Source organism: Elgaria multicarinata, chromosome 20 (assembly GCF_023053635.1).
Source record: "Elgaria multicarinata webbii isolate HBS135686 ecotype San Diego chromosome 20, rElgMul1.1.pri, whole genome shotgun sequence".
NCBI lineage: Eukaryota > Metazoa > Chordata > Lepidosauria > Squamata > Anguidae > Elgaria > Elgaria multicarinata.
The window spans coordinates 15,461,068-15,487,304 of NC_086190.1; the positions used below are offsets into that span (position 1 = coordinate 15,461,068).

General features: G+C 45.3%; 1 protein-coding gene across 1 annotated transcript; it reads left to right on the top strand.

Moving 5' to 3' along the window:
• The first annotated feature begins 1,556 nt into the window (after positions 1-1,556).
• On the top strand, positions 1,557-25,978 carry CA6 (carbonic anhydrase 6). Its single transcript, XM_063145508.1, has 9 exons — positions 1,557-1,901; positions 5,985-6,164; positions 13,536-13,684; positions 16,244-16,339; positions 18,629-18,695; positions 19,981-20,138; positions 20,608-20,731; positions 22,139-22,237; positions 23,740-25,978. Exons 1-9 carry the CDS (start codon positions 1,823-1,825, stop codon positions 24,351-24,353), a joined length of 1,566 nt encoding a protein of 521 aa, XP_063001578.1. The 5' UTR covers positions 1,557-1,822; the 3' UTR covers positions 24,354-25,978.
• The last annotated feature ends 259 nt before the right edge of the window (positions 25,979-26,237 follow it).

Consider the following 26,237-nt stretch of genomic DNA (forward strand, 5'->3'; position numbering starts at 1 on the left):
AACCCTCCGTCTTCCCCTCTCTGCAGAGGGGTCATCGATTTTGACAGCTGCAGCGGACTGTGCAACAGCAGAGCTGATCAAACATACTCCACAATGCATTTCATAATCCTTGTATATCCAGGTTGGGTAAATAGTCCTTGAAATTAGCTGAGGGAGAAATTTCAGCAATGTCTACCGGGTCATGCGCCAGGATTCCACTCCAGAGCACGGGGGCAGAGCGCAAATGTGTCTGCTTCATCCCATTTGCGGGTCTTAAATCATGGTGCCCAGACAGTTCAGTCTTTTCATAGAATCATAGAATAGTAGAGTTGGAAGGGGCCTACAAGACCATCGAGTCCAACCCCCTGCTCAATGCAGGAATCCATCTTAAAGCTTCCCTGACAGATGGCTGTCCAGCTGCCTCTTGAATGCCTCTAGTGTGGGAGAGCCCACAACCTCCCTAGGTAACTGGTTCCATTGTCGTACTGCTCTAACAGTCAGGACGTTTTTCCTGATGTCCAGCCGGAATCTGGCTTCCTGTAACTTGAGCCCGTTATTCTGTGTCCTGCACTCTGGAAGGATCGAGAAGAGATCCTGGCCTTCCTCTGCGTGGCAACCTTTCAAGTATTTGAATAGTGCTCTCATGTCTCCCCTCAATCTTCTCTTCTCTCAGAGATTAGAAGCCTGTATCCAAGAGTTGCTGGGGAACATGGGTGGGAGGGTGCTGCTACGCTGTGTCCTGCTTGTGAATCCATAGTCAACACTGGTTGGCCACTGTGGGAATAGGGTGCTGGGCTAAATATAGTCCAGCACTTTGGAAGTATGGCTTCCAAATCGTGTGATGTACTGGTTCCTCTATTCGGCCCTGATTAGGCCTCATCTAGAGTATTGCGTCCAGTTCTGGGCTCCACACTTCAAGAAGGATGGAGACAAGCTGGAGCATGTTCAGAGGAGGGCAACCAGGATGATCAGGGGTCTGGAAACAAAGCCCTATGAAGAGAGACTGAAAGAACTGGGCATGTTTAGCCTGGAGAAGAGAAGATTGAGGGGAGACACGATAGCACTCTTCAAATACTTAAAAGGTTGTTACACAGAGGAGGGCCAGGATCTCTTCTCGATCCTCCCAGAGTGCAGGACACAGAGTAACGGGTTCAAGTGACAGGAAGCCAGATTCCGGCTGGACATCAGGAAAAACCTCCTCACTGTTAGAGCAGTACGACAATGAAACCAGTTACCTAGGGAGGTTGTGGGCTCTCCCACACTGGAGGCCTTCAAGAAGCAGCTGGACAACCATTTGTCAGGGATGCTTTAGGGCTAAAAAGCAAGCTTTGCACCTTTGATTAGATGGGGGCGGGAGGCAAGGAGAATATTGTAAGTCACCCTGAGCTCCAATCAGTTCATTAATTTAACTCCCCGCAAGTAGAAAGCTAGCCCTGGTGCCAGGCACTCCGGGAAGCATTAAACACGAATGCTTCCAGGACGCTTCTGTACAGAAGGCCAATATTTCCATCTCCCAAAGCGGGCAATGCAAAGTACAAACCGTAAGCCGACCTCGGAGCTGTTGACCTTGCGGTCTTTCCCGTCCTGTGCCGCGCTGCTATTTCGCCGTTCCATTAGTGCGCCTTCCAGCCAATTCCAGGTGGGTCGATAAGATATCATTAGGGCTTCTCATCTGGCAGCCCCAAAGTGAAAAACAAAACAAAACCGCAGCAGGTTGATATTGTTTTGGCAGGCGGGGGCGAAGGGGCTGAATTCAGAGTAAATTATTATTTACTCTTTCCGGGACTCAGAAGAAAAACCAGGCGATTCGCAGCTCAGATCTGATTCTAGACATCGGAGAGCCATGAGGACTAGCGGCTGGGTTCTCCTCCTGTTCTTTCTGCAACTGGGTTCTTCTCATGTCCTGGAATGGACATACAAAGGTAAGGAGGAAACTGGGATTTAGGCTGGAACGGGAATTACTTTTAATACTTGCCTTTCGCAGCATCACAGAAACATAGGAAGCTGCTTTATACTGAGTCAGAACGTCGGGCTATTAAGCCCAGTATTGTCGACACTGACTGGCAGTGACGGCTCTCCAGGGTTTCTGGCACAATTCTTTCCTAACCTTACTTGGAGAAGCCGGGGCTTGAAACAGGGATGGAAGCAGGATGCTATAGCCTCTCTTGGGTGGGCAGGCCAACTCAACCGAAAAGGCTTAGATTTAAGTCTAGTCCTATGCATGTATATTCAGAAATATATCCGATTTATTTCAAATGGGGTTTTCCTTCCCGGAAAGTATACTTGCAGTCTGACAGCTGCAACCGGAGGGCACCAGCTTGTCTAGCCTACACACGTAATAGAACCAGGAGATCGAGAGGTAGTGTGGTGGAGCGGTTAGAGCAGCCAGCTCCAACCTGGGGCACTTATTTTTATTTATTTAAAACATTTATATCCCGCCCTATATCAATAAGATCTCAGGGTGGCGTACAGATAAAAGCATAGAGTATAAAACCGTAAATATACACAGCTAAAAACAAATTAAGCCATAAACCAAGTTAAAACAATATATCATTTAAAAGCAGTAAAACAATTAAACCGTTAAAACAAAGTGCCATCTTAGTGAATTCACTATAACTCCCATCACAACTCCCGTCACACACAATTCACTACAACTCCCATCACACACACACACAGAGCTGGCTGCGGACGATGGCAGGGGCAATCCCAACCCAGACTGGGGAAGTCTGGACTAGAATGTAGGATTTGTATAAATGTGAATAAATATAGAAAGCCGGATTCAAATCCCTCTTCGGTTATGAAGTGTAGTGGGTGACATTTCAGCCAGCTGTTATGAAAATCAAAGCAGGAAACAAGGAAGAAAGTTGGCAACGTATATACTATTTTGAGCTCTTTGATGGAAGGCTGTGATATTGACATGAGAAATAAAGCTGTAGAATGGATTGGTCCACCCTTGGTCAGGGTTAGACTTTGAACACACCCAACAATGCTGGAAAATTGTTGGTTTGCTCACTTTCGCTGCCCACCCACGGCGGAATGCGGCCCCTGGCTGAGAAAGGTTGCACACTTCTGTTCTAAGGCACACGACCAGGGTGGCGATTCCAGTGGTCATTTACGTAGCTGCAAAAACAGCCAGAAATCCTGTCTTGGAATGCAAAATATGTGCACTTTCGGGGTGCAGGAAGACTAGGGGGAGAAAGCTGAAAGCAAGGGGGAGAAACCAAAATTTTAAAAAAACAGCCCTCTGCTGCTTCTGCGGAAATGTTTTCCCTGTTTCAGAAGCTGCTGCAAAAGGCCAACGTGGCCGTTTCATTCCTCTGCTCTGCTGCTCTTTCATTCGGAGAAGAGGTGACCCATCGGGCGGATCAATAACTCTCACTGCTAATGGTGAAGGGGACGAGGAAAGATCTCTCTGTATCGATTGTAAGCAAAGCAGGCAGCTTTGAGAGGCAGCTTTGAGATTAGATCTCAGCCTGCCCATAAAAAGCTAAATATATTGAGAGAGAGAGAGAGGTGGTGGTGGTGGGGGAGTACTTGAAAGGCCGCAAGAGTGTTTTAATGATTTGGACAAGGAGCAAGTAACATTTATAGAATAGCCTCACCATGCTGCCAAAACTGTTGTCAAGTCCTCCCTGCAGCCATTGGCTGACCTGACCTGACTTGCGATGATGTCATGGAAATGTTTTTTTTTTTTTAAGTCATCTCATACAGCTCAATAATCCCGCATCATGTTTTGTGAACCGCCCAGGGAGCTTTGGCTATTGGGCGGTATAAAAATGCAATAAATAATAATAATAATAATAATAATAATAATAATAATAATAATGTTGCAAGCGGATCTCCTTGTTGAAAGAAGGGAGTCTTCGCTGCCTTTTTCAGCATAATAATAAAAAAAGAGCAGCGATGGCGGCGGGCTGCCCCTTAGGAGGGCGTTCAAAATCCTTGGGGCCACAACAGGAAAAACCACGTACCTTGTGCTGACTCACTGTACTTCTGGCGGCAGGATGGGGTGTGGGGAACCCGGAGCAGGACCTTAGAAGTCAATCATAGAATCATAGAATAGTAGAATTGGAAGGGGCCTATAAGGCCATCGAATCCACCCTAAAGCATCCCTGACAGATGGTTGTCCAGCTGCCTCTTGAAGGCCTCTAGGGTGGGAGAGCCCACGACCTCCCTAGCTAGCTGGTTCCATTGTCATACTGCTCTAACAGTCTGGACTTTTTTTCCTGATGTCCAGCCAGAATCTGGCTTCCTGTAACTTCAGCCCGTTATTCCGTGTCCTGCACTCTGGGAGGATCGAGAAGAGATCCTGGCCTTCCTCTGTGTGACAACCTTTCAAGGATTTGAAGAGTGCTCTCATGTCTCCCCTCAATCTTCTCTTCTCCAGGCTAAACGTGCCCAGTTGTTTCAGCCTCAATGCTCAGACAGATTTACATGGCTGGAGGCCATTTCTGAATGATGCTGATCTCTGGCTGTTTAGGGCTTTATAACTCAGAGAACTGACACTTTCGATTGAGCGCAGAAACGAATTGATCATCACTGTATTCATTTACTTTTAGGCCCTTGTATTTCTACCCCGCCTTTCCCTCAAGGAGCCCAAAGGCAGCGTACACGATCCACCTTCTCTTCATTTTATTCTCGCAACAAGCCTGTGATGCAGTTTAGGCTGAGAGTTAAAGATTAGCCCAATGTCACCCCAGTGAGCTTCATGGCCAATATTGTGACTTCAACCCAGGTCTTCCCAGTCCCAGTGCAGCCCTCTAACCACGACATCACACTGGTCGGCTGCGTTTTGGATCCATCGAAGTTCGCCAGGTAAAAGGAACCTGCAGTGTACAGAGTGAAACCATTAGTCTATCAGACTCAGTGTTGTCCCCAATCTGGTGTCTCCCAGTTGCATTTGGCAACATATCCCATCAACCACAGCCAGCATGGGTTTGGTGGGAACTGCAGACCAGCACACATCCAGAAAGCACCTAAATGTAGAAGGTTGATCTGTTCTGACTGGTAGCAACTCTCCAGGATTTTCAAGCCAGTGTTTCCACCCTCCCTGCCTGGAGATGCGGGGCATTGAACCCAGGTCTTGCATATATGCTCTATATCCCCCATTGTGGCTGCACAGTTGACCAAAGGAGAAGGGGAGCAGGGCTCCTCCATTGCGCTCCTCTCTCCCTCAGCTGCTGCTTGGCAACAGCTATTCCATCACGCTGCTGCAGAGGGAGAGGTATTAAGCATCTGCTGAAAGGCAGGTTCTATCGGGTTCCTCCTCTCCCTCAACTGTTTCCATTCCAGCTGGTCATCATAAGAACTACTGCTTTACTTTTTAAGAACTGGTGCCCGATTTGGCTTTTTTTCCTCTCCCCTCCTTGCCCGTTTTTCCTTTCGTGCCGTGTCTTTCAGGGCAAGGATCAGCTTGTTTTTTTGATGATCGGCAAGCCACTCTGGGGGCCTTTTTGGCTGAAGAGAAGAATTAAAAAAAATGCTTTAAACAAAGAACATCTCCAGTGAAAGGATTTCAGGTGGCAGAACTGGGGAAAATGTTTATTTGGGGCCATGGGAGGTGGTGGTCCGAATAGGCAGGTTTAGGCTAGATGGACAAATGGCTTGTCCCATTAGAAGGCTGTAGCCTCTGTTCGTAGTAGTAGATAATAGAATGTTGGCACAGTGCAGCCTCCGTAAGGAAAAAAATATTTTATGCTTGATTTATTTTAAAGTATTTCTATCCTGATCTTCTGCCCCCCCCCGCCCCCCAAAAAAGTCTCTGGGTGCAGCTTACAAACAATCAGAAAAACAGAACAATCCCTCTCTGCAGATTTACAATCTAAAAAAACACGACACGTGAGGAAAACACAAAGGGGAGGGAAGAAGAAAAATTAAGCCGTCTTTTAGCAAGGCTAGTGGAATAGCAGGACAGTGCCCAAAGCCATTGCTTTCATGCTAATGCAGGCCTCTTCTTTTTTCTCCTCCTCCTCCTCCTCCTCCTCCTCCTCGGGCATTGCCAAAAGGGAAACTGGATGAGGAACACTGGGGAAAGCACTTCACGGACTGCCTGGGAAGGCACCAGTCCCCCATCGACATTCGGAAGAGAGAAGTCCGCTACAACCCAGGACTGGAACCACTGGAACTTGTAGGCTATGGTGGACCCCTGCGAGGAAGCTTCACAATGACCAACAATGGGCATTCAGGTGAATATCAGCTAGGGTGACCATATTTGGGAAACCGAAAAAGAGGACACCTAGTGTGTGTGTGTGGGGAAGCAGCTTTCTGAGTCCTGCAGAAAGTACGTTATTCCCCCGCCACCTTAAAGAACCCGATTGGAGTGGAGGAGGGGAAAGGATTTCATTCTGCACCACCACCATCCACTCCAATGGTGGCCTTTTCTATAATGTCCACGAATGACCCACTTTCCCCTTTAAGACCTCAATTGGAGCTCGGGGTGGGGGAATGATGTGCCTCAAGAAAGCATGTCATTCCCTCCTGCCATGCTAATGGCAGCCTTAAAGAGGAAGGTGTGTCATTCCAGGACATTATTGAAAATTCTAGAAAATCCCCCCTGACACCATGGAAAGAACAAAAACCAGGACAAATCTGGGGAAATCCTGACAGTTGGTCACCCTATATCAGCAAATGGGCAAGAGGCCAGCCCCCAGGACTTTAAGTGGTATGCTAATTGGTGACGTAACTTGTGAAAAAATATAATGGATGGATTCCTTGCATATTTAGGGGAAACTTTAGCAAGTTCCCCAAGCGCCAGAGGTAGGCATGGTTGGGCACTTGCCCTGGGCCCAGGACTTGCTCCTACTCTCCCCCATTGCAACCTGCTTGTTCGCCTGCCTCTCACTGTGGCTCAGACAATGGGGGTGGCAAGGCGGCGGCTCAGGAGATGCCACAGCCTGCTTCCTCCTTGGCTCACTTTACCTTTCTTCCAGGCAAATGGCCGCCTCTCAACCTTCTTGGTATTAACCGTGGTGGAACCACTTTCTGCCCGAGGGCCGAATGGCGCCATCTGGGGAAACCTGGAAGCCCAGATTCAGACCCTAGGCTTGGTGGATTTGGCCCGGGGGCCTGAGGTTCCCCACCCCAGTGTAGCACTATATTTGCCCCAAGGCTCATGCTAGCCATGGTTAGCTTTAAATCCTTTTGGAACTGGGTTAGAAACTGGATTCTAACCATGGTTGGCTTTAAACCCATTTGAAACCAGGTTAGAAGCTAGTTGCTAACCATGGTTAATTTTAACTCTTTTGAAACCGGGTTAGAAGCTGGATGCTAACCATGGTTGTTTTTTTTAACTCTTTTGAAACCGGGTTAGAAGATGGATGCTAACCATGGTTAATTTTTTACTCTTTTGAAACCGGGTTAGAAGCTGGATGCTAACCATGGTTGTTTTTTTAAAAAAACACCTCTTTTGAAACCGAGTTAGAAGCTGGATGCTAACCATGGTTAATTTTTTTAACTCTTTTGAAACCGGGATAGAAGTGGGATGTAAACAAATTAAAAATAGCCATCTTTTTAACCTCGGTTATAACACATAACATCAATCTTTCTAATTACATGTTCTGTCAGAGTCAGTAGTTTACATTTTCAGCTTGATGCCATTTACAAAGTCGGTGTATTTTTATTTTTTTATTTGAATGAGCTACCTCTCCTGATCTCGTTTATTTTCACTTCCTGCTTTGTCATCTGTTTCTTTTTCTTCCCTTCTATTTTTTTTTTTAAATTCTATTCTGCTAATTTTATGCTGATTTCCTCAAACCAGAGACAGGGCAAGTCAGCAGCCGCCCGCCGCAACAGCATGTACACAATCGAGAATGTAGGAGCTGTTTGCATTTCTGCATGAGACATTAAAAAATAACGACAAAAGCCCAGATCCAGCATTACATGCCGGCTAATTCTTCCATGGGGAAATTGCTAGAAAATCTTTCTGACAATACAGAATAGCGTATGAGTGGAAGAGGGGTCACTGATGCACATGAATGCTGAGCTTTGGCCCCGGTATAAAGTGAGTTTGAAAATTATAAACACTTCTTTTAAAAGTGGTATGTTAATTGGTGCTGCAGCTTGTGGGGGAAAAAGGATGGATTCCTTGAGTGTTTAGGGGAAATCTTTAGCAGATCCCTGCAAAATCTGCAGCCAGGCCTGCCTGCTGGATTTTGGACAGAGGTCTTTCATATCAACATTATATATGGTGACCATATGAAAAGGCGGACAGGTAGGGTGACCATATGAAAAGGAGGACATGTATCTTTAACAGATGCATAGAAAAGGGAATTTCAGCAGGTGTCATTTGCATATATGGAGAACCTGGTGAAATTCCCTCTTCATCACAACAGTTAAAGCTGCAGGTGCCCTGCCCTCTTTTAAATCTGGTCATTCTAGTAGAGCTCCTGCAGCTCGAACTGTTGGGATGAAGAGGGAATTTCACCTCCATATATACAAATGACACCTGCCGAAATTCCATTTTCTGTGCATCTGTTAAAGATACAGGAGCCCTGTGCTCCTTTTCATATGGTCACCCTAAGACAGGGCTTCTGAATCTTTAACAGTTGTAGAGAAAAGGGAATTTCATCAGGTGTCATTTGTATGTATGCAGCACCTGGTGAAATTCCCTCTTCATCACAACAGTTAAAGCTGCAGGAGCCCTGCCCGCTTGACCAGATACAAAAGACGGCAGGGCTCCTGCAGCTTTAACTGTTGTGATGAAGAGGGAATTTCACCAGGTGCTGCATACATGCAAATGACTCCTGCTGAAATCCCTTATGCAACTGTTAAAGATACAGGAGCCCTGTCCTCCTTTTTGATATGGTCATCCTAGTTAACTGAAAAATCAAGGAAGTGAAGCAGGTTTATGAGCAAGCAAAGAACAAACAGGCATACACCCTCTCCCCTCCCTTCCTCAGCTGGAAAGGTGCTCTGTCCAGGCTCTCTGAAAGCCATTTCCCCAGCTATCTGAGACCCATCTCCTCTGGCATCTATGAACCATCCTGGGCTTTTGACCAGTAATCTCCCTAACAAAGGAACCTTGACAATATGTTAAGAGAACACAAAAGGCGCGCACACTTCTAAAAACACTGCTTAAATCAAAAACAAGCACCCCAGGGCCAGAATTGAGGAGTTGATGGCTAGGGAGAAAAGGGAAGTGATTTTCCTAATATTGAATAACATTCAGACACAAACAACAACAAAATTGAGGGCAGAAACTTCTGCAGGAAAAAGTCCTACAACTCTGCAGCATTTCCCAGCCAGAATGTAGGCCTTTTTTCTCTGTCTAAACGTAAGAAAAGCCCTGGTGGATACAAGGGTCGATCTAGTCCATCCTTCTGTTGACACAGTTGCCAACTAGCTGCCCACGGGAGACTCCCAGGAGGACATGAGTGCAACAGCAGCCTCCCACCCATGTTCCACAGCAGCTGCTGTTCATAGGCATACATGTAGCCCGTGCTGGATTTGGAATGAGCAGGCTTAAGGACTCGTCTTATGAGGAACCTCTAAATATGTTGGAAATAACTAAGATGCATTATATTTATTTATTTATTGCATTTTTATACCGCCCAATAGCAGAAGCTCTCCGGGCGGTTCACAAAAATTAAAACCATTCAAAGTACAACACAACAGTATAAAAACATTATATAAGATACAATATAAAAGCACAATTCCATAGTTTAACGAAGTGTTGGGTGAAGGACAGGGTTACGTCCTAAATAGTTTTTGAAAAGAAGAAGGAACCCAAACAGATCATATTTTAAGGAAAGTTTTTAGTCCGGATTGCAATAAGGAAAGATTTTTAGGTCGCAGAAGTCAAGCGCAGAGATTTTTAGAAATCCTCGCAAGGGACAGGAGTGAATCTTCCTCGTCTTTCCATTTCTCTTAACATGGAAGATAGCCTGGAACTGCGAACAGATGGTGCAGAGGGTGAAAACACACACTGGAACATAGAGAGACAAACTGTCTCCGGGAGAAGGAATTTCTAATTGTGTCACCCGGAAAGATAATGGCTGGCTGCTTATTATACCCAGGCATGTATGTCCAGCCTCTCTCATTAAGAAGTTTCTGCACAGCACAGCGGTATTATCAGCTATGCTCTCTGCAAATTAGTCAATTTGGGGTGTGTGGGTTTCTTTTGGGTTTTTTAATGAGCTGGTATTTTTTCTTTTTGGTTCTCGCTGTGCCTTCGCTCCTCTTGAGAGTGGATGTTGGGTGACCATATGAGAAGGAGGACAGGGCTCCTGTATCTTTAACAGTTGCATAGAAAAGCGAATTTCAGCAGGTATCATTCATATATATGGAGAACCTGGTGAAATTCCCTCTTCATCACAGCAGTTAAAGCTGCAGGAGCTATACTCGAGTGACCAGATTTAAAAGAGGGCAGGGCACCTTCAGCTTTAACAGTTGTGATGAAGAGGGAATTTCACCAGGTTTCCCCTATATACAAATGAAACCTGCTGAAATTCCCTTTTCAATACAACTGTAAAAGATACAGGAGCCCAGTCCTCCTTTTCATATGGTCACCCTATGGTTATATTTTCGTGGGATCTCATTAACACTGTTGTGATTGCCAGCTCACCGAAATAAATTTTAAATCTGATGCATGGTGGGCCAAGGGAGAAAAACCCATTTGTCTCCAGTGCAGGCTGGTGTATCTTTAACAGTCGTATTGAAAAGGGAATTTCAGCAGGTGTCATTTGCATATATGGGGAACCTGGTGAAATTTCCCCTTCATCACAACAGTTAAAGCTGCAGGTGCCCTGCCCTCTTTTAAATCTGGTCACAGTATAGCTGCAGTATAGCTCCTTCAGCTTTAACTGTTGTGATGAAGTGGAAATTTCACCAGGTGCTGCATGCATACAAATGATACCTGCTGAAATTCCCTTTTTCTATGCAACTGTTAAAGATACCGGAGCCTTGTCCCCCTTTTCATATGGTTACCCTATTTAAACAAAAAGAAAATGGGGGGGGGCAAATAGGAGTGGAGATTTTATGAAAGACAGGTACCAAGTAAACAGGGACACCAGATGGATCGTCTGTGCTGTGCTATTGCAAAAGGGCTCTTTCTGATCTGGATTGTGTCCAGTCCTTCCCCAACCTGGTGCCCTCCAGATGTTTTGGACTTCAATTCCCATCAGGCACAGCCAATGGTCAAGAGCGCTGGGAGATGTCAACCAAAACACCTGGAGGGCAGCAGGTTAGTAAAGCCAGGTGTAGGCTGAGCTGTGGGGGATGCTGGAGGTTGTAGTTGCCAATAGTGCTACTGCCTGGGGATAATGGGCACATGGTTCTTCCTCAGAGCAGGAATTTGGCCCCCATGACCTTCTGTATTTCCTTGTGCTGTTTGTTTTGCCTCCCCACCCCCACCCCGGTATTTATGCAGTGCAAGGGATCATTCGAAAGAAAGAGTAAACAAGCAACAAGCCCAATTATGAAAGAACGGGTCATTGCAGAATTACACAATTAAGTAATTTTTGTCTATTTAATTGCAGCTTACTGCAGACTGGGGTTGTGGGTTTTCTTTTGGCTCAGTGTTTTTCTTTTCTATCTGAGAGGTAAGGCCTGCGGAAGAAACATGGGTTTGTTCGTGTGCTATTAATGGTCTGCCCAGCAGAGAAACCTTTTGAACAAAAGTACTCGTCTCCTCCGACTTCCAAAGACAGAAATGGAACACTGCTGAGGAATGCCATGTCTGTTTCACAAGTTGGCAGGGTATTTTATAGGAAGAATGAGCCAGTGTTTACCCTCTCTTCCATTCCGTGTCGGAACTCCAGCTCCTGAAATAATAATAGCCATGTTGATGTTATAAAAGGCTTGGGACCTCGATACTTGAGAGAGCGCCTCTCCTTATATATGCCTGCCCGAGAACTTAGATCTGTTGGAGGAGCCCTTCTCCGCATCCCACCAATGCAACATATATTCTATGATGGGACAAGGGAGAGGGCCTTCTCTGCTGTGGCACCCCGACTGTGGAATGCCCTCCCCTTGGAGGCCCGACTGGCGCCGACATTGATTGCATTTCGACGCCAAGTAAAAACATGGCTTTTTAACAAAGCCTTTGATGGTTAAACTCACTGGCACGTTGTTTTAACTGTTTTAAATGCAACTATTGCTTTTAAATTATATATTGTTTTAACTTGGATTATGGTTTAATTTGTTTTTAACTGTGTATATTTATTGTTTTATACTGTATGTTTTTATCTGTATGCCGCCCTGAGATCTTAGTGATATAGGGCGGGATATAAATATTTTAAATAAATAAATATTACAGGCCTGCAAATTGTAACCTCTGTTGCTAATGTAAGTACACAGATGCTGCTACCCCTCAGCCCAAAAGGGAGAAATCACTGTTCCTAGCTCTCTTTGATATATATATATATATACACACACACTCACACACACACACACACATATATATATATATATATATATATATATATATACACACACACACACACACACACACACCCCTGTTGGATTCATCAAGGAGACATGTTTTAATATAGTAGGCTAAAGACTGTCTTATCTTTCAATATCTGTATAACGCTTCGAACATTTTAGGAGCTTTATAAGTGAATAATAATGAGGAGGAGGAAGAGGAGGCAGCTGTATCTTTACCCTAACTCCTCCTCTTCCTGCTACCATGGACTAACCTTCTGTGATGTAATGGAACTTTCACAAACATTCCAATTGCTCCAGGAAAAATTCGGTCAGCAACAGCACTTTTTAAAAAGGAAAAGAAAAGTTACAATGATTCTAGGAAAAGAGTCCTATTACCATGTCTTTAATCTGTTTCATGTTATTCTTGCATGTTGTGAATGAGGGGGGAAATGGGAATAAATAGTGAGGGAAGCTCGGAGGGTGGCATCAAGAGAGAGGGCCTTTTTGGTGGTGCCCGCCCGACTGTGGAATGATCTCCCCGATGAGGCTCGCTCTTCTCGATCCTCCCAGGGTGCAGGACACGGAATAACGGGCTCAAGTTAAAGGAAGCCAGATTCTGGCTGGACATCAGGAAAAGCTTCCTGACTGTTAGAGCAGTACGACAATGGAAACAGTTACCTAGGGAGGTTGTGGGCTCTCCCACACTAGAGGCCTTCAAGAGGCAGCTGGACAAGCATCTGTCGGGGATGCTTTAGGGTGGATTCCTGCATTGAGCAGGGGGTTGGACTCGATGGCCTTATAGGCCCCTTCCAACTCTGCTTATCTACGATTCTATGATTCTATAACACTGTTATCTTCCAAGTGCAAGGTCAAGACTTTTCGCTTCTCCCAGGCTTTTAATAGCATTTAACAATGCTAAGTTTTTTTTAGCGGACCCCAGAACTATTGTTTTTAAATGGATAATGTTGTTTATATATTGTTGTCTATATGTGTCTGATGTTTTTTTAAAATGCTGTATACTTTTTTTTTAATGTTTACTGTTTTAAACTGTTGTAAACCGCCCAGAGAGCTTCGGCTGTGGGGCGGTATATAAATGTAATAAATAAATAAATCCCCCAAGCAGTCGCAACCTTAGCCAGAGAATGAATTACCCACCTGACATCTCTAACTGTTTAAACTCTGCCTCCTTCTAGTTAGTATAAACCTGCCTCCAAGCATGACCATCATCAAAGGGCTTCCGGGAGTTTTCACAGCTGTCCAACTTCATCTTCACTGGGGAGGCATGGACCTTGAGACCAGCGGCTCTGAACATACCATAGATGGGATGCGATACATGGCCGAGGTAGGCAGCTGCCCTTCTTCCTTTGGAAAGATGAGCCTATAAAAATACACAAGACAACAGCAGAATGTTTCTCAGCCCAGCACTAGAACCATGGAGGAAATTCCTTTGGTTAATAAGAGGGAGGGGGAAGGATTATCCACCACGGGGAATGCATCAGCCTTTCCCCAACCACCACCCCTCTAGATGCTTGGACTGTGAGAAGGGAAGCAGCAGCCAGGCACCTCTCCATCGTGCCTGGGTCCAGCTCCAGCTGAGAGCTCCCTCCCTCCTGCTGCCAATTGTCAACTGTCACTGCTGAACTTTGAAACTAAGATTGTAGTGCCTGAATTTCCTTTCCTTTCCCCTCCCTCCTCCCTCCCAATCCCCTTTCCTTTTGTGTCATGTCTTTTACATTGTAAGCCTGTGGGCAGGGACTGTCAAGAAATACTTTTGTAAGCTGTCATGAGAGCCTTTTTTGGCTGAATGGCAGCATAAAAATTCTTAAATAAATAAATAAATAAATAAATAAATATCCCTAGCCTATGCTTAATGGGGATATTCATGGTGATGTTCTGAGCTCTGTTCTTGGCTTAATCTACACCAAGCAGGATGAGAGGGAATAGCACCAATGGAAGTTCGAGAGAAAGGCGAGACAAGCTCTGGTGCTGTGGTTGATATACAATGAACGTTTTATTATTTCCAAATTTAAAATGGCTCAACATTTCGGATTCAAAGGAATCCTTCCTCGGGAGCTAAAACAAACAAATTGCAAAACCATTCTTTAGTATAAAAGAATGAGGACGACACCCCTACAAATACGATAGAAATTCAGGATAAAACAATACAATGCCATTTCTTGTCCTAACAGCCAATTTTTATGCATATCTCACTACTCTAACTCCTACTGAGTTAGTTCTTAATTAAAAACTTAAATTGCCATACGCATATATTTAAACCAACCTGTAATGAACAAGAAGGGAGGAGACTTGCGTGGCAAACCACACTCATACAAAGGCAATTTGCTTATCAAAGAAGCTTCAATGAGTGCTCTACTTTCTGCCATCTGAACTGAAAATTCTTTTACTTTGCACAGGCTCTACTTTCTTAAAGCACACACTGGTTAATTTTATTGTATTGTATTGTTTTATCCTGAATTTCTATCGTCTTTGTAGGGGTGTTGTCCTCATTCTTTTATACTAAAGAATGGTTTTGCAATTTGTTTGTTTTAGCTCCCGAGGAAGGATTCCTTTGAATCCGAAACGTTGAGCCATTTTAAATTTGGAATCAATAAAACGCTCATTGTATATCAACCACAGCACCAGAGCGTGTCCCTCCTTTCTCTCCAACTAATCTACACTAAGCAGGATATTGTGCTATGAAAGCGGTATATAGCAGGCAGGAGCCACACCAAGCAGGATATAGCGGTATGAAAGCGGTATATGGTACGTGTCAATGGGCCCCAACAGTTGTCAGGGCACTTCAATCCTGCGATAAAGCAGGAGGTGCAATAGCCTGCTCGGTGTGAATTGTCCTTCCTACCCAGGCAGCTGCCTGAAGGCAAGAGATGTCATCTATGCATGTCTGCAGCATCCTCAGGAGAAAACACACGGAGTATTGTTCTGCTTTTTCAATGCAGTACAGGAACATCGCAGTTTTTAAAAACAAAACGTAGGAACCCAGGAAGCTGGATTATACCAGGGAGGTTGTGGGCTCTCCCACACTATTATTATTTATTTATTTATTTATTTATTTATTTATTTATTTAGCACCATCAATGTACATGGTGCTGTACAGAGTGAAACAATAAAATAGCAAAACCCTGCCGCATAGGCTTACATTCTAATAAAATCATAATAAAACAATAAGAAGGGGAAGAGAATGCAGCTGGACAACCATCTGTCAGGGATGCTTTAGGGTGGATTCCTGCATTGAGCAGAGGGGTTGGACTCGATGGCCTTGTAGGCCCCTTCCGACTCTGCTATTCTATGATTCTAGGTCGAAGTATGGGTTTGTCTGGCCCTTGTTTGCGTTGACTGGATTTCTAGCAGAGAAGCGGGTGTTTTTTTAATCTATTTATTTTATTGTATTTACAATATTTATATACCCGCCCCCCATTCAAAATTTCAGACCGGCGTACAAGATAAAATGAAAATAAAAACAGAATAATAAACACTTTAAAATAGATGTTAAAAGAAACAAAATGTACAGTGAACCGTGGCTGGTCATTAAAGAAAGGCTTCCTGGAATAATGACGTTTTCAGGAGGCGCCGAAAGGAATACAAAGTTGGCAGAGAGGCAGGGAGTTCCATAGGAGGGGGGCCACCACGCTGAAGGCTCTTCCCCTGGTGGACTCCAATCAGAGGATGGGTCTATGTGGAACCACCAGGAGCTTGTTTTCCTTCATTTGTTCCCTGATCCTTGTAACTGGAGATGCAAAGAGCCTTCTATATCCCCAGGAGGAGTTATACTTTCCCTGACCTTGTGGGCGGCAATTCCCATCTTTCTCAGCCAATATGGCCATGCTAGGCTGGTGTATGGTCCCTCCCCCTCTTTTAACCACCTTGTTCTCTTCATCAACAGCTCCACATCGTCCATTACAACTCAGGTGCATACCCAAGTTTTGAAGAAGCAAAGGACAAACCGGATGGGTTGGCCGTTCTGGCTTTACTCTATGTGGTAGGTGACTGCTCTGAACAGAGACAGAGGCTCAGTTCAGACCACACATTAGTCAACGCAGTGGGAAAACTCCACTCAACGGTGGAGTTTTTAGGAGGTACTCCCCATGCAACGTGTTCTAACTCCACCGTTGTGTGACTGTGGGCTACCATGGGGTTGACTAAAATCCATCGCAATGTTTGATGGACAGTTCCTCCGCCCTCTCTCCTCCTCGGGTCCTCCCGATGGTATCCCATCAGCCATTGCTGCAAAAAAGCCATTCCTGGCAGCTCTCCTAGAGAGGCTCTGTGATATCTTTGTTTTTGATGTGGTGACCAGAACTGTACACAGTATTCGAAGTGTGGTCGCCCCATGGATTTCTATGATACTGTAAAATACATAAAACAAGGGTGACCATATGAAAAGGAAGACAGGGCTCCTGTATCTTTAACAGTTGCATAGAAAAGGGAATTTCAGTAGGTGTCATTTGTATATATGGAGAACCTGGTAAAATTCCCTCTTCATCACAACAGTTAAAGCTGCAGGAGCTATACTAGAGTGACCAGATTTAAAAGAGGGCGGGGCACCTGCAGCTTTAACTGGTGTGATCAAGAGGAAATTTCACCAGGTTCTCCATATATACAATTTATTTATTTATTTATTACATTTTTATACCACCCAATAGCCGAAGCTCTCTGGGCGGTTCACAAAAATTAAAACCATAATAAAACATACAAATGACACCTGCTGAAATTCTCTTTTCAATACCACTGTTAAAGATACAGGAGCCCTGTCCTCCTTTTCATAGGGTCACCCTACATAAAACTGACCTACCCAGTTGAATTTTAAGATGTCTGGCTGTTATTTTAACAATGTATTAGTTTTATATTTTATTTATTTTATTAATTACATTTCTATACCGCCCAATAGCCAGAGCTCTCTGGGCGGTTCACAAAAATTAAAACATTCAAAGTATAAAACAACAGTATAAAACCATAATATAAAATACGATATAAAAGCTCAACCAGATAAAATATATGTTTATATGTCTGGCTGTTATATTATTTTTTATATGTTTTTAATCAGTTTTATGTATTTTAGAGTATTTTTGTATTTGATGTTGTTCCTTGCCTCTATCCAGAGGGAAAGGCAGCTAAGAAATAAATATTATTATTATTATTATTATTATTATTATTATTATTATTATTATTGGCAGTTTTATTAGCCTGTGGATTCCATGCTGCAGTAAGCTCACAGGAGAAGTTTCTTTCTGGCCTTGTTACATAGCAAATAAAGGGGCAGTTGCATTTGAAAGGCCTGCTTGAACCTTGCATGTTTGCCCAATACACTAGAACAAACACTAGAGAATATATCTGCTTTATTTAAGAACGAACAAGCAGAGGAGAAATGGCCTTCTGCCCTCAACCTGAGGGATGGGATGCCACCTTCTCCTTCCAAAGGCCTCAAGAGAGATCTCTAGCCACCAGGAGAACATTTCCTAAGCATGGGCTTCAATCTCAGGGCCATTCTGGGCTGTTAATTGGTAATCTACCTAACAAAAGGATTAGTTAGCCAGCAGGGGATAAACATATACTCTTTCCTCCTGTTGCTTCCTGAACCGCTGTGCAGCTAAAGGACTGCTCAATGAATTGATCAAATTATCCATCAATTCAGCAATCAAGGGCTTCCAGAAATCTCACTCGCTTCCATAGGAAGCTGCCTGTTGCCTCTCTGTATTATGTACTGTTCTAGTCCGCAAGTAGCTCTCCATAATAATAATAATAATAATAATAATAATAATAATAATAATAATAATAATCAGCGTTAGGAGTGAGAAAAGAGAGGTGACGATGATGATGATGATGATAATAATAATACTTTAAATAGCTAACCACTTGCTGCCATTCCATAACACCCTAAATCAGCTGCCTGAGGCCTCTGCCTCACACTGTGTAATGTAAGGGCCGGCCCTTACAAGTCCTGTAGAACCTCTCCAGAACAGAACTACTGGAGTACCGAAGACTGTATACCAGGATCTCCAATACGTCGCTGGTGGAGAATTTGGAAATAACAATAATAATTAACAAAAAAGCCGTGAAACGCTAGGGGGCACTAAAGGAAAAGAAAAATACATGTCAAAATTGCACGGAGGTGTGTCTGTGAACGTTTTTGTTGTGGTGAAATGCAGGAGTTACCTTATTGGCAACAGAAGTGAAGGGAAAGAGAGAGAAAGAGTTTTTATGAACAAAGGTGTCCATGTATGTGCGCTGGCATCCATTTCCAATGTAAATTCTGTCTTCTTTCTTGCAGGGTGGCACTTTAGAAAACACCTACTACAGTAATTTCATTTCCAACTTGGCCAAAATCAGATATGCAGGTACGTTCCTTGGTCCAGCAAGAGAAGGGGATTTATTTATTCGACACCAACAGACGTGGTTTTGCACGGGTTTGGAATAACGCTTTATTTTAACACAGCAAAGCCTTCAAGCGAAGTTATGCAGCTGTCAGATTTGGACACATTGTCTTGAGTGAACCTCGGACATCCCTAGGCGAAGTCCCTTCCACGGTGCACCCCTATCCCCACCTGACGGAGAGGTCTGTCCATTCCATTCTCCTGAGGTGGGGCTGCCCCACAGCACTGGGGAGGGAGCAGGCACGTAACTCTGTCCCTCGGCCTACGAACCCTTTCATACTGTATTGATTGCAATGGCTGAAGAAGGCTTCAACGTCATGGACAATTAATATTAAAATAAATTCACATGTTTAAAAAATAAAACAACCCTGAGTTGCACACCCTTAGGGTCCGCTTAGTAAGCACGGCACATTTTAGATACCTAGGTTTTGCAGTCTTAGCGCTATGGCGCTGATCTCGGGTGGCCATATGGAAAGGAGGACCGGGCTCCTGTATCTTTAACAGTTGCATAGAAAAGGGAATTTCAGCAGGTGTCCTTTGTATATATCCAGAACATGGTGAAATTCTCTCTTCATCACAACAGTTAAAGCTGCAGGAGCCCTGTCCTCCTTTCCATATGGTCCAAATTTCCAAACATATGGAAATTTAACTGTTGTGAATTTCACCAGGTGCTGCGTGCATACAAATGAGAACAGCTGAAATTCCCTTTTCTACACAACTGTTAAAGATACAGGAGCCCTGTCCTCCTTTCCATATGGTCACCCTACTAATAGACACAGTCCCTCTTCACTGGCAACCATGTGGGGCATGTGGCAAGCTCATTGCCCTCTTTCAATGGGGAAATGAGTAATTAAAATGCAATTCAGAGGACAGCAATGCTGCTACCACCCTGAACAGGAAGCAATAAAAAGCTCATTTGCTGCAAGGAGGAAGCTGCTAATTAACATTGCAGGGGGGCTTTGCAGAACAGGACTTATTTGTGAATAAATATTATAGGAGAATGTTAGCCATGGGGATAGCATTGACAGATAAATCAGTGCTAAGTACTGCAGTTTTAAAACCCTGAGTGAGGACTCAGGAAATGCCAAGCTTGAACTCCCTCTGTCACCATTACCCCTCCATCGGTCATATGGAAGCAATAATACCAGCCTACCTGACAGGGTTGTTGTGAAGACGACAGCAGGGTCGTGTCCTGGATGTGCTTTGAACCTTCCGTACATTCTAAGCTCTGGTTGTTGTGTTTTTCTAGGGCAGTCAACCACACTTGACACTCTTGACGTCTTGTCCATGTTGCCTGAAAACCTCACGAATTTCTACCAGTACCACGGCTCCTTGACCACGCCTCCGTGCACGGAGAACGTGATCTGGACTATATTTCACTCGCCCATCACGCTTTCCCAGACGCAGGTAAGAAGACGCGGCCTCCTTGCTCCCTGGCTTTCAGCCTGTCAAGCGGGCAGGTGGCATGAGGAAAGTGTGGTATTATTTAGAAATGGTGGCATGAGAGTCTCGTGTAATTGTGCAATTCCGCCATACCAAAGCACCATCTATGTAATGAAACACATAGAAAGACAGAGAAAGAAACCTCCCCTCCCCCTGTCAGAAAAGAAAGTACATGTAAAGAAGCCCACCTTAATCAAAGAATCCGGAAGCAGAAATCTTGGTAATGGTGCAGGATAACAGCCTCATGTAGAAAAGCTCTACTTCTCCCATAATCCCCAAATGATTGGACATAATGGCTGGGGCTAAGCCCAAAGCATCTGGAGGGCATCTGGAGTCTGCATCTGGATATAAATAATGAATATTAAGTAAATAAATAAATAAATATAAATAAAATATAGTCCTGTTATTTTCAAAATTAACCATTTGTTCATAGATCAGCTTGCTGGAGAATGCCTTACTGGACTGGGAGAACAAAACCTTGAGGAATGACTACCGCTACACCCAGCCCCTCAACGACAGGGTGGTTGAAGCGTCTTTCATGATCAAGCCCAGTGAAGGTATGAGCGAGTGGTTTAGGCAAAGGGACAGCCACCTAACGGGACATTTTCCCTCGGCAACCATGTGGGGCATGTGGCAAGCTCATTGCCCTCTTTCAATGGGGAAATGAGTAATTAAAACGCAATTCAGAGGTCAGCAATGCTGCTACCACGCTGAACAGGAAGCAATAAAAAGCTCATTTGCTGCAAAGAGGAAGCTGCTAATTAACATTGCAGGGGGGCTTTGCTGAACAGGACTTATTTGTGAATAAATGTTATAGGAGAATGTTAGCCATGGGGATAGCCTTGCCAGATAAAACAGTGCTATATTACGTGCCGTGTTTGAATTCTGCTTCCAGCTGATTGCGGAAAAGCAGTAGCTCAGAAATACTAGTGTGGGAGCGACCATAGTCTCTTTCCAATCCTAACTTCCCTTCCCTTCCCTTGTTATCTTCCACACAGCTGAAATCTAGATTGCAGTGTCTCTGGGACGGGGACCTATCTGTTTTATTTACAGTACTTCCCAATGACGCTGTATCCCAGAGGACCATACCTCTTTCAGCTCAAGGGCCAAATTCAATCCCGGGGGTGCATTCTAGTGGTGGGCGGGACCAAAGGTAAAAGGGGAAGGGCCTAAAATGCAAATAATACCAGTCTAGTTTAACTTAAAGTTCAGATGGCTAGTAACCAAGTCCTAGGAGAGGCAGTACAACTTTTTAGAAAGATGGGGGTGGGGAATGGAACCACCACGAAACCACCTAACCCTTGGCAGACAGGTGAAGGTGGAAGGGCCAAGAGAAAGCAGCATGAACCCCTGTCAGGCCAGATTTGACCCACGGGCTGTATAGTTCCAGAACCCCCTGCTGTCAGGGACGGTGCTACCATAGAGGCCACTCAGGCGGCCGCCTAGAGTGCCAAGGTGAGGGGGGCACCGAACGCTGCACCCGGAAGCTGCTCTCCCACAATGACTCTGAGAGGGCGGCTTCCTGGTGCGCCGTTCCGAAGCCGCCTGCCTGCCCCAGCATCCTGGCTTCGTTTCGGCTGGGCGCCCACCCAGCCGAAGTGAAGCCACACCCGCCCCCACTCCAGTGTCCTGGCTTCGCTTTGGCTGGATGGGCGCCAAGGCGAAGCCAGAACGCTGGGGTAGGGGTGGGGCAGCAGCTTCGGAATGGCGCGCCCGGAAGTCGCTCTCCCAGAGCGGCTTCCGGCCGGGCGTGCCGTTCCGAAGCCTCCCCCGCACCCCAGCGTCCTGGCATCGCTTCGGCTGGGCGGGCGAGATGGCACCCCGTGCCCAGGTACGCCGTGGTGGGAGTGGGTGAAAGCAGCTCACCTGCCTAGGGTGCGAAATAGTCTGGCACCGGCCCTGCCTGCTGTATAAATGTCAGAACAAGGGTAGGCATAAAACGGATGCTCTTTGCATTGCTCTAGACATGTGTCACCCGGTGAGTGTCACGCACAAACTGGACGAAATACGCACCCAGCTCCAGGAAATAAAGAAGGGTCTTCTGAGCGCCATGAGTCACCCCGGTAAGAATGTGCAGCTTCCCATGGCTTCCGTTTCCCCACCCACCCCAAACACCGAAAGGAAGGACTTCTTCACATGGCGCATAGTTAAACGGTGGAATTCGCTCCCACAAGATGTCGTGAAGGCCACCAACGTGCATGGCTTTAAAACGGGGGGTTGGATAAATTGCTAGCGGAGAAGGCTATCAATAGCTGCTAGTCCTGATGGCTATGTGCTACCTCCAGTATCAGAGGACTCTCCCGCCATAGAGGCCTTCAAGAGGCAGCTGGACAGCCATCTGTCAGGGATGCTTTAAGGTAAATTCCTGCAATGAGCAGGGGTTGGACTTGATGGCCTTATAGGCCCCTTCCAACTCTACTGTTCTATGATTCTATATGGGCAGCTGGTCGGCCACTGTGTGAACACAACACTGGACTAGCTGAGCCCTCACTCTGATCCAACAATAGGGCTTGGATTTGATGGCCTCATAGGCCCCTTCCAACTCTACTATTCTGTGTTAGGATGACCCTATGAAAAGGAAGACAGGGCTCCTGTATCTTCAACAGTTGCACAGAAAAGAGAATTTCAGCAGGTGTCATTCGTATATATGGAGAACCTGGTGAAATTCCCTCTTTATCACAACAGTTAAAGCTGCAGGAGCTGTACTAGAGTGACCAGATTTAAAAGAGGGAGCTTTAACTGTTGTGATGAAGAGGGAATTTCACCAGGTTCTCCATATATAAAAATGACACCTGCTGAAATTCCCTTTTCTGTGCAACTATTAAAGATACAGGAGCCCTGTCCTCCTTTTCATAGGGTCACCCTGTTCTTTATTATTATTATTATTATTATTATTATTATTATTATTATTATTATTATTATTTATTTATTTATATAGCACCATCAGTGTACATGGTGCTGTACAGAGTAAAACAGTAAATAGCAAGACCCTGCCGCATAGGCTTACAATCTAATAAAATCATAGTAAAACAATAAGGAGGGGAAGAGAATGCAAACAGGTACAGGGTAGGGTAAGCAGGCACAGGGTAGGGTAAAACTAACAGTAGAAAGTAACAGTAGAAGTCTGTATTATTATTATTATTTATTTATATAAATGTGTTCTTAAGATGTAGGGATGGCCACCAATTTGGATGGCTTTAAAAGGGTTTTAGATGAAGTCATGGAGAAATCTGTGGCCCCTAATCCTGATGGCTATATATAACTTCCAGTATTAGATGACTCTGTGTACCATTTGCTGGGGGAAATGGGTGGGAGGGTGCTTTTTGCACTCATGTCCTACTTGTGGCCCCATTTTGGGCCGCTGGTCGGCCATTGAGTGAACAGAATGCTGGACTAGATGGACCCTTGGTCTGATCCAGCAGGGCCCTTCTTATGGGGAAAGCTGACCTATGTGAAGGGTAGGTGTTCTGATTGCCCAGGGCGACAATCAGCCTGGAACACAAGTTGTTCTAAGTGTCGATTCAAGTGCAGCCCACACACAACAGCTTCTGATTGGTCGCTCCAGGTCACGGGACGGCCCGCGCCCAGGCTTTTTACTTCCCCCGCGGAAACGTCGCCAGCTACGCCGAGGTCCGCCCTCTGCAGGAGATGACACTCCACAGCTTCACCCTCTGTTTCTGGGTCCACAACCTGCAAGAAGGGAAGCAAACAGTGTTCTTCTACTCGACCCCGGAACGGGAGAACGAGCTGGCGGTCACCGTGGGCGTGGACGTGGGCGTCTGGGTCGGCGGGAGCTTCGTGCAGTTCGACCTGCATCGCAAGTCCGAAGAGTGGATCCACTACTGCATCACGTGGGCCTCCCACAACGGCATCGTTAATCTGTGGGTCAACGGAGCGGTCGGCACCGCCAAGAACATTCAGAAGGGCTACGTGATCCAGACCGGCGGGACGGCCATCCTGGGCAAGTACAAGAACGCCATGCTCAACGTCTTCGCCAACGGGTTTTCCGGCTGGATGAGCCACGTCAACCTCTGGAGCCGTGTCCTCCACCACAAAGACATCGAAGAGCTCACCCTTTGCAAGAACGACGACACGAAAGGGGATATCATCGCTTGGGGCGAAACGGCCATCGCCTTGTTTGGGGGAGTCGTTATGGATACCGATACGAGCTGCAGGTGATACTCGTTGTTAAAATGGCGGCGTCCGAAATCAGCGATGGAGGACTGGGGGGGGGGGGGGAAGCACCGATCACAATATTAATTTTCCTTCAAGCTTCGCACGCAAACGAGCTGCTTCGCTTTCCGCTCTGAACGCTTCTCATCCATCCCTTTACGACTGTGGGGAGTCGCATCATGGTCGAATTACAGGGAAATCTCACCAGGAGGTGAGAAATTGCCCTGCAAATTCTTCCGTGTATATATGGGGCATGTTTGCATGTAGTGGAATAGAAATGCACGCAACAGTGGGAGGGCCAAATGGAGAAAGAAGGCATTCACTGCAATTGTATCTCCGTTTTGCTGCATGGGGGGGGCATGGGGGGGGGGGTCAGGCACATTTCCGAGAACAATCCAAGATGGATGTATTACAAGGATTTCTCGATCGTTGCAGGATATCCAGGTAGAATCTGGGAAACGAAAATGTTGGCACAGCTGTGTTCTTGCCTAGAAAGGAACGCAGGGACTGAAATCCTCTTGATAAAAGTGGTGATAGGAGAACAGAAGAGAAAAACTCATAGATTTAGCTGGCTATAGAGCGGCTTTCCTTCTACTAGTCTTGCATGGTAGCTGTCAGGCGGGAGGGAAATTGTCACAGATGCTCCGGTCATATGACAAGCCTTTTGCATGGCCCGAGGACATAACTGTCCTGTAATTCAAGCCCCAGTCCTGCACACAGATCTGTGCATGTGCCTATTTTGGGAACGTTGTCCTAGGAGCACAATCCTGACACACACACTTCTGCATTTAAATCAAAGGGGGTTACGCACCTTCAAGGCTCTCTTGGCTACATCGTCAGGGTGTGTTGAATGCTTAGTTCAGGCTTATTCAAACAGAAGATGGCAGGCATTTCTTTGAAGCAGCATTTGGTTGCGGTTAACCCTTGGGGCTTAAATTAAATCAACCCTAGCTGGGAAAATGGAGCGGATTAGATCAACATTGGGTGTGTCCAATGTTGATCTGAACTTCCATGGCAAAACAAACATGTTTCGTCTTCTTCCACTGTGGCTTATATAGTCGGCACAGCTATGTTATTTATAACAATAATAAAGTCTGCACCAATTAGACCTGGCTCATCTTTACTGAGTTTTAGCAACACCAGTTCTTTGAGATGCATTAGTTAGTTGGGCAGCACCGAAATGCATTGAAGCGCATCTTGCAGATATTTCTTTAACTATTTCACGGTGGCAGCCATTGATGCAGAAATTACGATGCAATCCTTTGCAGAAAAAAGTACCACCACTCAGAAATTCTGGGAGGTTTCCCCCCCACCGCTGTCTAAACATGCACCTTCAAAGTTGTAAAGCCAGGGGAACGGAGTTGATGGGATCCTGCCCAATTTCTTATTTATTTATTTTTAAAGTTAAAACACCACATTTTATCCTCCTGTACCAAGATATGCCCTTGGGTTAATTTGGTCTATCCTATATTCGTGTGTATGTGAAGAAATGTGCATGTATGTGGTTACACTCAGGCAAACTACCAGAGCTCCAATGAGTATAGATTTAAGGGCACAATCCTAGACCAATGCAGTCATAAATGGTTTTCTGTATGCATAGGATTGCACCTTAAGCTGTATGTAACTCCAATCGTTGGAAGTTCAATTGCATTTTAGACATGGCAACATTTCAAATATATAAAAATAATTAACAGTTCCATGGCTACTGTGTGCTATCTCCAATATTCGAGGCAGTAAGACTGTGTGCACCAGTTGCTGGGGAACATGGGTGGGTGGGCGCTGTTGCACCATGTCCTGCTTGTTCATCCCTGGCCAATGGCTGGTTGGCCACTGTGTGAACAGAGTGCTGGACTAGATGGACCCTTGGGCCTTAGCTAGACCTAAGGTTTA

What these genes read in the sequence shown, in the direction of transcription:
- CA6 (XM_063145508.1), top strand. Translation starts at nt 1,823, where the DNA reads ATGAGGACTAGCGGCTGGGTTCTCCTCCTGTTCTTTCTGCAACTGGGT. An exon ending in GGCCAAAATCAGATATGCAG is followed by an intron (nt 18,696 to 19,980) that starts GTACGTTCCTTG and finishes GTGTTTTTCTAG; the next exon opens with GGCAGTCAACCACACTTGAC. An exon ending in GAGCGCCATGAGTCACCCCG is followed by an intron (nt 22,238 to 23,739) that starts GTAAGAATGTGC and finishes TGGTCGCTCCAG; the next exon opens with GTCACGGGACGGCCCGCGCC.